The sequence below is a fragment of the Perissodus microlepis genome, chromosome 4 (assembly GCF_051167445.1).
Source record: "Perissodus microlepis isolate ML-2025 ecotype Zambia chromosome 4, ASM5116744v1, whole genome shotgun sequence".
In the NCBI taxonomy this organism is placed as follows: domain Eukaryota; kingdom Metazoa; phylum Chordata; class Actinopteri; order Cichliformes; family Cichlidae; genus Perissodus; species Perissodus microlepis.
In genome coordinates, this window is record NC_140464.1 from 341,194 (window position 1) to 353,457 (window position 12,264).

General features: G+C 44.8%; 1 protein-coding gene across 5 annotated transcripts in view; it reads right to left on the bottom strand.

The window, feature by feature from the left end:
* LOC146387870 (rho GTPase-activating protein 27-like) overlaps positions 1–12,264 on the bottom strand; it is a 44,089-nt gene that overhangs the window by 7,506 nt on the left and 24,319 nt on the right. For 2 of the 5 annotated variants that reach the window (XM_084924885.1, XM_084924886.1), the window contains 13 exons: positions 8,324–8,536; positions 5,146–5,307; positions 4,915–5,070; positions 4,425–4,655; positions 4,254–4,349; positions 4,094–4,174; positions 3,912–3,977; positions 2,195–2,262; positions 2,019–2,100; positions 1,056–1,157; positions 853–975; positions 702–774; positions 327–443 (listed from right to left, as the gene is read on the bottom strand). In XM_084924885.1, coding sequence (XP_084781011.1) covers positions 327–443; positions 702–774; positions 853–975; positions 1,056–1,157; positions 2,019–2,100; positions 2,195–2,262; positions 3,912–3,977; positions 4,094–4,174; positions 4,254–4,349; positions 4,425–4,655; positions 4,915–5,070; positions 5,146–5,307; positions 8,324–8,536 — 1,570 coding nt within the window. Of the gene's footprint in view, positions 1–326; positions 444–701; positions 775–852; positions 976–1,055; positions 1,158–2,018; positions 2,101–2,194; positions 2,263–3,911; positions 3,978–4,093; positions 4,175–4,235; positions 4,350–4,424; positions 4,656–4,914; positions 5,071–5,145; positions 5,308–8,323; positions 8,537–12,264 lie in introns of all 5 variants that reach the window. The other 3 variants (XM_084924888.1, XM_084924887.1, XM_084924889.1) reach the window with 3 other exon arrangements.

Below are 12,264 nucleotides of genomic sequence, written 5' to 3' on the forward strand. Positions count from 1 at the left end.
AGTTTTCATATCGTCTACATCGTGATTCACTCGTGATAAACTCATATTCGGATGCATTACTGTTTTATTATGTTTTTCTGTTCATCTCTGGATCTTTGTATTTACCCGTGCGCTGTGCACATGTAAATGGGTTAACTCAGCTGCTAATTTCACTCATTAAACTAACACCAAATGAATATACAGGTGAGTCTGTTATTGTAGTGAGTTAGCTTTGGATCACTGAGCGGGTTCATGCAGGTAAACATCTGCATCTGATAGAAAAGTCGATGATATTCACAGTTTGTAGCATTTAAAGGTCGGTGCATGTGATCGGGAGGCCTTTTTACCTCTGATGTATCCTCGCTCTTTGACGCTCTGCAGAGTCGGCCTTCGCTGCAGGAAGCGTCGCAGTTTGGACCGAACTCGCGTCTGCTCCGTGTCAGCTCCTGATGGGATCCTGCTCGCTGAAGATGCAGCAGAAGAAGAAAGCGTTCAGTGTTACTATGACAACCACTGTGCAATACCTGCTAGTAAAAAGCTCTTATTAATAAACTTATTCCATCACTCTGTGGGTCATTTTGAAGAGACATCAGAAACACCAGCTGGTAACATGTTTCAGCTCAGGGCCATCCTGTGCTCATCTCCTGAGCTTTTAATGCTTCAGACCTTCATCAGGCTGAGTCTGCACAGATGTTGGAGATGGTTAAAGTTCAAAGACTCACATATCGATCTCCTGTCTTTGTCCTCTTTGTCTGAAGAACCATCGTCTTCACTGTCTGATAGGTGCTCCTGTTCCTGAAAACAGACTTCATTGTAATCCAGTTCGCTCAGAAACAAAGAGCCTGAACGAGGCACGAGGCTTCGAAGGATTACCGGTCTGTGTGCTCCGTCTGGCACCAGCTGTCCGATGGTGTCCTGGATCACTTTGAGCCAGTCGCTGATGATGCTCTCCTTGTCGTACTGCATCAGATACTCGCAGCCCTGACGTGTCTTCAGCTGCACACAAACACCACAGTGGTCTTCATCAAGCAGGTAAGAAGTGAAGCTGATGTAACTGGGGTAAAAAGACTTTGTACCTCCAGAACGTTCTTCTTGGACGACTTGTCTTTGCAGGCCCAGCTCACCGAAGCTCCTCTGAGTTCAACGGTGTATTCTGGAACAATCTGTGACGCTTTGCTCTGAGGGAAAAGAAGTCATTATCATCCTCCTCCTCATCGCCGTCATAATTATAAGTTATAATAAGTTATATAGTTATGTGGTTCGTGTATTTTGACTTTTGTTGCCATGATGCCAGGTCTCTCTTGGAAATGAGATTTTTAATGTCAATGAGATTTTTTTCACCTGGATAAGGACTAATAATAAAAATAATCATCATCCTCATCATCATCACCATCCTCATTCTCCTCCTCATCGCCGTCATAATCATCATCTTCATCATAACCTCCCTCCTAATGTTCGTTCCTCCGAGTCCACCCAGTCTTTTAAATTGCGTGTTAAAACTTTAGTCTGGCTTTTGATTCAAACTAGTTTGTTACTTTGTGGCTAGTTTTTGTTTCAAACAGTTGTCAGATTGTTTCCTTTTAACTCTTTCTTTTCATTCCTTCTTGTGCTTTTGCTCTGACCGACTCTGAAGCACTTTGGTCAACTTTGTTGTATTTTTATTTGCTATAGAAATAAAGTTGATTTTTTATTTTTTATTACCTTCCTCCTCCTCCTCATCATCACCATAGTTTAATAGCACAATAGGATCAATGATTCATGGATGGAAATCTAAAGTTTCTATATCGTAGCCATTTATTAATGCTGCCGGTATTGTTTGTGTTTAATAACTCATTGAATTCCTTTTCACAAGTTAGTTTTTCTCTGTTTGCCTTGTTCATTTATTAGATCAATCTAAGTCTTCCACATATGAAATCCAAACATTTCTCAGGTATTTAGTCCTGAGAAATGTTATTACTACAGAGAGTAGAAAACACAAGTAATGGTTCGAGGCAGAAGGTGCATTGAGCTCCTGTTGGACTACGTAAACTGATTCTTACAGCATTCCCGGCTGGTCTGGGGTCTTTATGGAATGTGAGGATCCCTCCATGCAGGACAGTCCACGACTGACTCCAGTTCTTCCTGTCCAAAAATCAGCAGACACAGTTACCTCCGAGCAAAACCCACAGAACAGATACGAGCACACACCTTACCTTTGCAATTGTTCTGCTCTCACCTGATCTTTTTTCCATTTTCAGCCACTTTAGTCTTGTTGAGAATCCCTGCTTTCTCCAGCAGGTGTCCCTGTAGGAATGCAGACACACAGCTGAGTCCTCAGGTTACCTGCTTTGAAATGTGACTCCTCTGCAAACACGGGAGTGGTGAGAGTCTAATGAAAGGCCTTTTATCAGCCTGTCTCATTTCATCCATCAGTCTGATCAGTGCTGGAAACATTTTTAAATACCTGAAAATCTTTCCAGGAAACAAACTCGAGGATTTATGTGATTATTCAAGGACACCTAAAACATTCTCGGCGGACAGAGGACCTCCTCACGGACACAAATGAGGCCTCGAGAGACCTCTTTGCATCCCTAATTAAAACATGACTGAACTTGTAGTTTACAGAAAGACGCTTTTCATCTGACAAAGGAGGAGTTTGCTTTCAGGAAACACAGGAGGGACTTTACTACCACGTGAACCAAAGCTTCTCCACAGCAGCCATTTTCACAATCCAGTGTGTTACTCATGCATTAATCAAGGTTGAGCCTTGAAACTCCCACTGCCCTCGTGCTGCTGATGCTCTCCTCTCTGCGAGGCGGTCAGCTGATGCAGCACACCTGTACCTTCAACTTGATAAAAGCTGGCCCAGGTGTGGTGCCTTTTATTCATTCAGCAGAACTTACTGTGAGTTTGTTTTTAATAAATTCTGCTTCATGTAATGTTGTCATGCACACACTTCTTGTTGTTTAGCTTGAGGCAGTAACACATGGAGTGGTGTCTGGGAGGGTAAACTCCTTTGGTAAGCTTACCGCTTGAGTCATAGTTAATGGCCAGCTTGCTTTGAAGTCTGCAAATATTAAACTTAGTGTTTGTTGATTTTAGCATTGGGTCCAAGATTTCTGGGAGTGTCACACAAGACGGTGTTTGGTTTTGGTCCTTGGCTCATCATCAGAGACGATCTGCACGTCGTTCAGAATTCATTCTTGTAAGTGGAGGATGGATGGGGCGTTCACGGACACTGGGATGCACACAGCAGCATCTTCTTTTCATCTGCTCTCAGTTTTTATGTCTTAAACCATTTTCCTCATGAACTCTGGACAATGTGCACATGTTTCCTTTGCAGGTGGTTTCCTGTTTTATTTGTTCGTGCTTCTTTGAACGTTGCACAGAGTTTGTATGAGTGAAGCAGCAGGTCAAAGACCAGCTACGTTCGTATATAGAATCAGGCCAGGAATGTCTGCTGATGCTACAGGAGAAGTAGGAGGGCCACCAAAGTGTGGTGTGAACCTGTGGACAAAGTCTGATTCAGTGTGCACACCAGCCTCCAGTGTGGACCAAGTCAGAGATGCTGGAGTTACCAGAACTAACAGCAGTGCCATAGAAAGAGACCAATCAGACCCTCAGAGCTGTTAATGTGTGATGGATCGGTGTTATTGAGCAATTTAAGGGTTAGTGGAGAAACACCGAGCAACTTTCTGGGCAAATTCAGCCTTACAGTAAAAATCTAAACACCGATAAACACACATGAACTTCATGGTGTCAGGAAAAATCTTTCTAAATGTTTAACACGTAATACTGAGGAAGCACAGCAGGTGGCGCTGTCAGTCTGAACTGCCCAAAAAGTTCCCGTCAGGCAGTGATTAGTAAGATGTTAATGTGATGAGTTAGTGGAACCACATCTGCGGGAAACCTTCACTAATCTTCCCAACAGCCAATCAAGTGCCAAGACCTACATGCTGTGAGCTGGACCCTGTGCTCTGATTGGACAGATTCCTCTTCAGTCTGCACCTATTAGAGAGCTTGATGAGGGAGAACAGGATGACATCAGATCGACAAATGAACGAATGGATGAGCGGGAACGAGCGAGTCAAAGCGAATGAATGGAGCCGTGATAGTGACACAGGTAAGTGTCTACCTGTGGACTGTCGGGGGAGGCGTGTCTGCTTATCATGTCAGTGTGATCGGAGAAGTTCCTCCGGTGGCCATGGGAACACGTCTGAAACCCAGAAACCAGTTAAAGTCTGTGTGACGCAGGCCTAAAAAGGTTGTTGCTGTACCGTAAGGTTTTCACGCACGTCTTCTCCCATGCTGACTCTCAGCTTCCTGGCCTGCAGCGATGCTCCGTCCTCACAAACTCCATTTCCCATCAGACTTTGGGGCACTGAGGGAATCTGTAACAGTCAGCAAACCAATGGATTAATGCAAATAAAAAGCAGACACACAGATGGCGCTGACCAACTGATTACCTGAGGATCCTTCAGGTCCAGGTGAGCTCTGGGTATCAGGCCCAAGCTCTGCTGAGGATGCTGTGGAGAGAAAAAGGCACAAATGTGGGAGAATATTCGGAACAATCCAAGGACTATCATTGATGGGTGGCAATGAACCGTGTGCTCAGTCTGTGTGTGTGGTACCGTTCTAAAGTTGGCGTTGTTGTCTTTATGGTCGCCTACAGGATAGTCTTCCTCTGGCAGGGGAGGCTTTCAGTAATCAGAGTAAGAGAAGTCATTGGAGGAAGTTCACCATTTCAATCAAACAACCCTGAATCCTCATTAACACAAAGACCACCTGTTCACTAAGCATCACCTGATACAGCTGATAAAATATCAGATGGATTTCAGTTTCTCAGTTGTTGAAGTGACATTTTGACATATTTCACAATTTAAAAAATGACTGAGTTTGTTGTTCTAGTTTCTGTTGTGACTTTGAACCTGGTCATCGTTTTAAACTGGGTCGTACCGGGCCGCCCTCGTGCTTCCTGTGGGTTGCAGATCCAGGTGGGGGTGACGGGGAGGACGGCTCAGGTAAATTCCAGGATGTGGTTCGTGTGCTGCGGTTGAAGTAGTAAGGTCTCCCTGAGACTTCATCAAACACCTTCTCCCAGCCACCAGAGCCCTGACGGGAAGCATGACGACATCACTTTGAGGACCTGATAATGGACTGGGTGGTTATGAAGGCAGTGATTCAAACCTGAGAGGAGGCGGGGGAGATAGCGGGGGAAGTGGAGGTCAGCTGACCCCCTTCTTTTCCCTTGGACCGGTCCAGGTCTCTAACCGGCACGGGTGGAGGATTGCGAGAGTTGTTCATGTGGTTGGTTCCAGGCTGCCTCCCGCTGTCCTGCTCAGTGTGGCCCTGCACAGAGGTCAGCACAGCAGGACTGAGTACACTCACATCCAGGACCTTCCTTATTCACTGGAAGTTTAACACGAGGAAGTCTGCTTTGGTTCTGTCATCAGATTTGTTGTTGTCACTGCATTTATACTTCCTGCTTTCCTCCTTCACACTCTTACATGTTCTGTGTTGTACTCTAATCTTCATTGTAATCACATTTTTGTATTTTTAATGAAATTGTAAATTTTTCCTGCTTTACTTTATTCCTCTGCTAAACTTACAAATCCTTCATTTGTTTATAGATTTAATTTTATATACAGTTCTTTGGGTGTAATTCCTACACTTTGGTTTATTTATGACATTTATTCCACTGTTTAATATTACTTATACAAACGTTAAGTAGTTAGTGCTCTGTACAATGATGATCAGGCCTGTCTTCTGCTGTTTGCACACTAGAAGTTAAAACTTGTCTGTGGCTGTGGACCAAATTCACTAATCCAGCGGTCCCCAACTGTTTTTTACCCCACAGACAGTTTAATGTCAGACAATATTTTCATGGAAAAACATCTCTTATATTAGTCCATGTTTTATCCTTTGAATCCTCTCTTAAGGTGTTGCGGATAAATACAACAAAATAAAAGGATACGACCGAGACAAAAACTGGTATTTTGTAAATATAATAATAAACGTGAATTCATTGTGTGATTGAACCTTATTAGCAGTGTCCTCCTGAAATGCACCAACAACAGAGTAACATCCTCTCTGCCCCTTAATGCTCTCTGGTCATTATGGTAACGTGTAAATATTTTTTCAAAATAAGACGCACAACTACAACACGGGAAAGACCCAGGCAAACCGAGTTATCGATAAAAACTGGTAAATGGTCTGTATCTGTATAGCGCTATACTAGTCCCTAAGGACCCCAAAGAGCTTTACACATCCAGTCATCCATTCACACACACATTCACACACACATCCACACATTCACACACATTCACACACACATTCACACACACATCCACACATTCACACACATTCACACACACATTCACACACTGAAAACCATAAATTTCACACCCGAGTCTACGCTCTCACGGTCCGGTAGCGGGCTGTGGCCCGGGGGTCGGGACCGCTGCACTAATTCACAGAAAAATACTGACGACATAAAATATATAAAACCTCTTAGACTCATATGTGACACTTGAAACAATCCCATCAGGCTACAGTGAGTGTTGGCTACAGACATGAGATTATTTTGGAGAGTGGGACGGTACAGACAGACAGACATTGGACAGAGAGAAAGGGGCACAGGGCTCATGGACGCCTGCTCAACCAGTAAGACAAACTGGTGTCCAGTAACTGGTCACCGGATCCCTGTGGAACAGACCCCACATGCTCATATTACAGCTGATCAAACTTTAATTACCTCTGAGCTGCACACAGCGGTGAGTTTGGAGTGAAACACAATGGAAGGTCAGAGTGACGATGGCAGAGAAATCCAACGAGCCATTCGTACAAATGTTCTTCAGATACGCTTTGTTTGTAACGCTGCCATCACTAAACTTTATCAACCACTTACATTGGTGTGTAATCTGCCCCTACAGCATGATGAAACGCACTACCTCAGCTGTGCATCATCAGCCTTCAGCCCTTCTTCTGTCTGGACCGTCGTCTCCTGTCACGTCACTCCCAGCATTCATCGTTTTAGGAAACGAGCGTACACATCATCTACGTCTCGCTCAAAATGGATTTTTCTGATTTCGTCCGGTTCTGAAATCTTAGATTTCTGCTCTTCCTTAGTGTGTTTAATGCTAGCTTAGCTGAGCCTTTATGTGTTATCCAGTGCTGCTCTTTTAATGCCGCCGTGGTGTCTGACCTGTCGTTTACCTTCGAGTTCATTTAGATTTCAGTCACTTCCTGTGCTGTCACACTGCTTTGAATCCAGTGTTTTAGTAACTCCAGGGCTGCTGCCCGATGGCAGCTTTAACTCAGTAAATGCAATTACTTTCTTTTCTTTTTGTAATCCTGACGCACTGTTAAGAAAAGAACCAGATGTTGTTCCTGCAGCTTCAGCTGCCCGTCCCGCTCCCCCGCCTCCTCTACCACACCTGCAGTGTCACTTATGGATGTGGCCTCCTGCAGCTGCTGGACTATCAGTGTCACCTGAAAGGATGTCTCATGCAGGACACGAGCAAAGTGTTGGAAGGAGAGAGTAAGGCTGAGGATGGGCAACTCTCAGTCTGTGCCTGGATTGAAATAACTTTTTTATCCACAAGTGTCCAAACGCCTACTGCAGATGTGTCCTCGTGTTCAGTAAGACTTTAAGTGTAGCGTTCAGTTTGTGTTGTTTGTCCGGCTCCTGAAAAGCTCGGAGAACTTTCAGTTTTATCACAAGATGTTGGAAACTGCACAGAAGGTAAACATTATTTTGTGATGCCAGGCTCATGATACAGCTGAGGCATGTTGTCTGTACAGAAACAGTCGCGTGTGCAGAGCGAGGCGTCTGAAACAAAAGTGAGCAGCTGCTCATGGATGTGGGGCAGAAATGTCACAGACAGCTGCAAAATGTGCACGTAGACCGTTGAGCAGATAGTCCATCCATGAACACTGGCACAAACTTCTGTCAGCGCACGCTACCGATCACAACCACATTCACTTCCTCTTACAAAGCTCTTCACAATAAAACAGGAAACCTGTGAAAATGAACCATATATAATGCAAATGCTCTTTCCAATATTTTAAACACATTTTACTCCTTTTAGAAGGAATTCCTGCATTTTTCTAAATACAGATTTGAACCTGTAAGCGTATGGGTTCACCATGTGAACCGCACTCATCATCTCTGTTCTTGCACTTCTTTTCCTCAGCTGCACGTCAGCTTCTTTCATCTGTCCTGATAGTTTAGCTCTCGTCTACATTCACATTCATTTCATGCAGAGTCTTTTGGCGCTGCTGCTTCATCTCCGTTTGGTGTTTAAGTGACCCGAACACAAAGATGAACTCAAAACACACCTGGAAAGGTCAAAGGTCGCCTTACCTGCAATCTGTCCTGTGCTCTGACCGGGCAGTTGGGGCTGGTCATGTCCAAGGAGGTAGAAGATGATGGGCTGTGGTCTGATGTTGAGAGGGAGTGGTCTGTGGGAGGTGGAGAGGAGAGGGAGGAGCCAGAAGGGCCCTGAGGCGGAGCCAATTTCTTCAGAGACGGGACGTTGGCGTAGATCGGCGACAGAGGGTCGGGCAAGCTTTGGTCCTACAGAGAGAGAGAGAGAGAGGATTTCTTCAACCACACCGTCAGACACAAAACAACACACTCTGAGTCAAAGCTGTGACATGTTCACGGCGTGGATTCGTCACAGTGTTTAGACCTCCTGCATGTGACATAACCCGACGACCAGCCGTGTCCTTCCTTCTTCATCTGTGCTGCACGCCTCAGAGCCTCAAGTCATAAAACTACAGAACACAGACAAATATGAGCCCATTTAAAGCCCACCCCCAACCATCACCCACACACGGCAGCATGGCGGTGATGTTATCATCCTGATGGCGATCCAGCTTCATCTGCCTAACTTTCTCCTCAGAGTGAAAAGAATCATTGCAGAAAGCCGAAAATCTGTTTTTAATAAAGTTTAGGGGGTTCCCACACCTCTGCAAGTCAGAGGAGCGCAGAGAAGACCACGGGTCCAAAGAGCGAGCGTTAGCAAAGAGCAAGCGTTAGCAGGGCTGCAGAGCGAGTCCTTACAGAGACGCTCAGAGCACGGCGACCCACCGAGGACGAGGTCCCTGCTAAACAAGCAGGAACCTGCTGGAGCGTCGGCCTCATTTACGGCAATCATCTGCTGCTGTACAGGAAGAGCTCCCCCCAGGGTTTATAAACAAACACACACACAGTGACTTGCAGTCATTTCCTGCAGACTTTCACTAAGCCTCACGTCTGATCGAGGAAGAAGATCTGGATGTTTTCAGTCTTCAGGGAGTCGAGTCCTCGTGGTGATGAAGACGTTTCACATCTCCACAACACCACAGATACACCGAGTTCTGATAAAACTCATCATCATCCTGAAGATGTTGGAGATGATTCACCTTTGCCAAGATTTCCTCCTCTGAGCAGGGAGCAGACAGCTTCGTGTCACACTGAGGAGGCGAGTGTGGCCACAAGGAAACAAAGAAAGTGTTACATTTCACTTCAGGTCACTTTCATTAAAGCCGCCGGGTACGACTCCGGTGAGGCTCCACTGCTCAGCAGGCATTCTCGTTATCATTAACTAAACTTTACTCATCATTAATGTTTGCAGACCGACCGGTCAGTGTGCTGGGCTTTTTTATAGCTGTAAGAATATTTACGCACGAACTTGAGATGTGACGAGAAGAAGAAGATTTCCTGATGTAAATACTCAAAGTACATCCTACTTGTGCTTGCACACAGCACGGCACAGGTGGAGCAGGAATACTCCACAGGAGGATTACTCCACGGGAGTAACCTGCACATTTAGTCATCACCACCGGTGACTGGGGCAGCCCTGCAGTGTTTATCGACTGCAGCGTCACGTTAACCTGAACAAATCTGCTCTCCTGCGTTACTGCGACACGCTCCGTCTGCTCTGAACCTGCAGCTGCACGCACGGAAACAATGACAACATCTCTATCCAGCATCAAAGTTTAATGCAGCATGTCTGGACTTACCCATAATGCATCTGTGGTTGTTTCAGTATCACCAAAGTGTGCCCTGCATCAAACCTCACCAGGAACAAGTCAGAAAGTCTTCTAGACTCCGTTTGTGTTTAGACTGCACAGGCTGTAGCCCCGCCCCCTCTGATTCAGAAGCCCCGCCCCCCTCTGAAGGGCAGTGTGATCAGGAGTCAACGCTGCTGAGCCAGATCACTGTTCACTGACGTCATGAAACGTTTTATGACTCCAAAGATCAACTTTGACGACCACCTAATTTTCTTTCTGAGTCCTGGAATCACCTGGAATTCATCAAACTTCCTCAAGTTTCCTGGAATCTTCTCATGGACATTTCCCTCAAGTCCCTGGACTCTTAGACACTTCATAAACAAGAGTTTTTCTAAAGCTTCAAACACACACACAAACACACTACACACTACACACTACACACACAAACAAAAACACAAACACACTACACACAGAAACACAAACACACACAAACACACTACACACTCAAACACACTACACACGCAAACACAAACACAAACACACTACACACACAAACACAAACACACACAAAAACATACACAAACACACTACACACTCAAACACACTACACACACAAACACACACAAACACAAACACACTACACACACAAACACAAACACACTACACACACAAACACAAACACACACAAACACATACACAAACACACTACACACTCAAACACACTACACACACAAACACAAACACACACAAACACAAACACAAACACACTACACACACAAACACAAACACAAACACACTACACACACAAACACACACAAACAAATACACAAACACTACACACTCAAACACACTACACACACAAACACACACAAACACAAACACAAACACACTACACACACAAACACAAACACACACAAACACAAACACAAACACACTACACACACAAACACAAACAAACACAAACACAAACACATTACACACACAAACACAAACACACTACACACACAAACACACTACACACACAAACACAAACACAAACACACGCAAACACAAACAAACACACTACACACACAAACACAAACACACTACACACACAAACACACACACAAACACAAACACACACACACACAACCACACAAACAAACACACAACACACACAATCACACTACACACACAAACACACACACAAACACACTACAGACACAAACACACACAAACACATGCACACAAACACAGACTACACACACAAACACACATAAAACACACACACACTACACCCACACACTACACACACAAACACAAACACACTACACACAAACACACACACGCACACACAAACACACTACACACACAAACACACACACACGCACTATACACACGCACACACACACACACACACTACACACTACACACACACAAACACGCTCACACTACACACACGCTCACACGCACACACTACACACACAAACACACACACAGTACACACGCACACACCACACACACACAAACTATACACACACACACACACTACACACACACTACACACGCACACACCACACACACACAAACTATACACACACACTACACACACAAACACACACACACTACACACGCACACACTACACACACAAACACACTACACACACAAACACAAACACAAACACACTACACACACAAACACAAACACACACAAACACACTACACACACAAATACAAACACACTACACACACAAACACAAACACACACAAACACAAACGCACTACACACACAAACACACACAAACACACTACACACACAAACACACACAAACACACTACACACACAAACACACTACACACACAAACACACACACAAACAAACTACACACACAAACACAAACACACTACACACACAAACACAAACACACTACACACAAACACACACACACTACACACACAAACACACACACACACTACACACACAAACACACACACACACTACACACACAAACACACACACACTACACCCACACACTACACACACAAACACATGCACACAAACACACTACACACACAAACACTACACACACAAACACACACACGCACTATACACACGCACACACACACACACAAACACACGCTCACACTACACACACAAACACACGCACACACGCACACACTACACACACAAACACACACACACTACACACGCACACACCACACACACACAAACTATACACACACACACAGACTACACACACAAACACACGCACACACACACTACACACACAAACACGCACACACCACACACACACAAACTATACACAC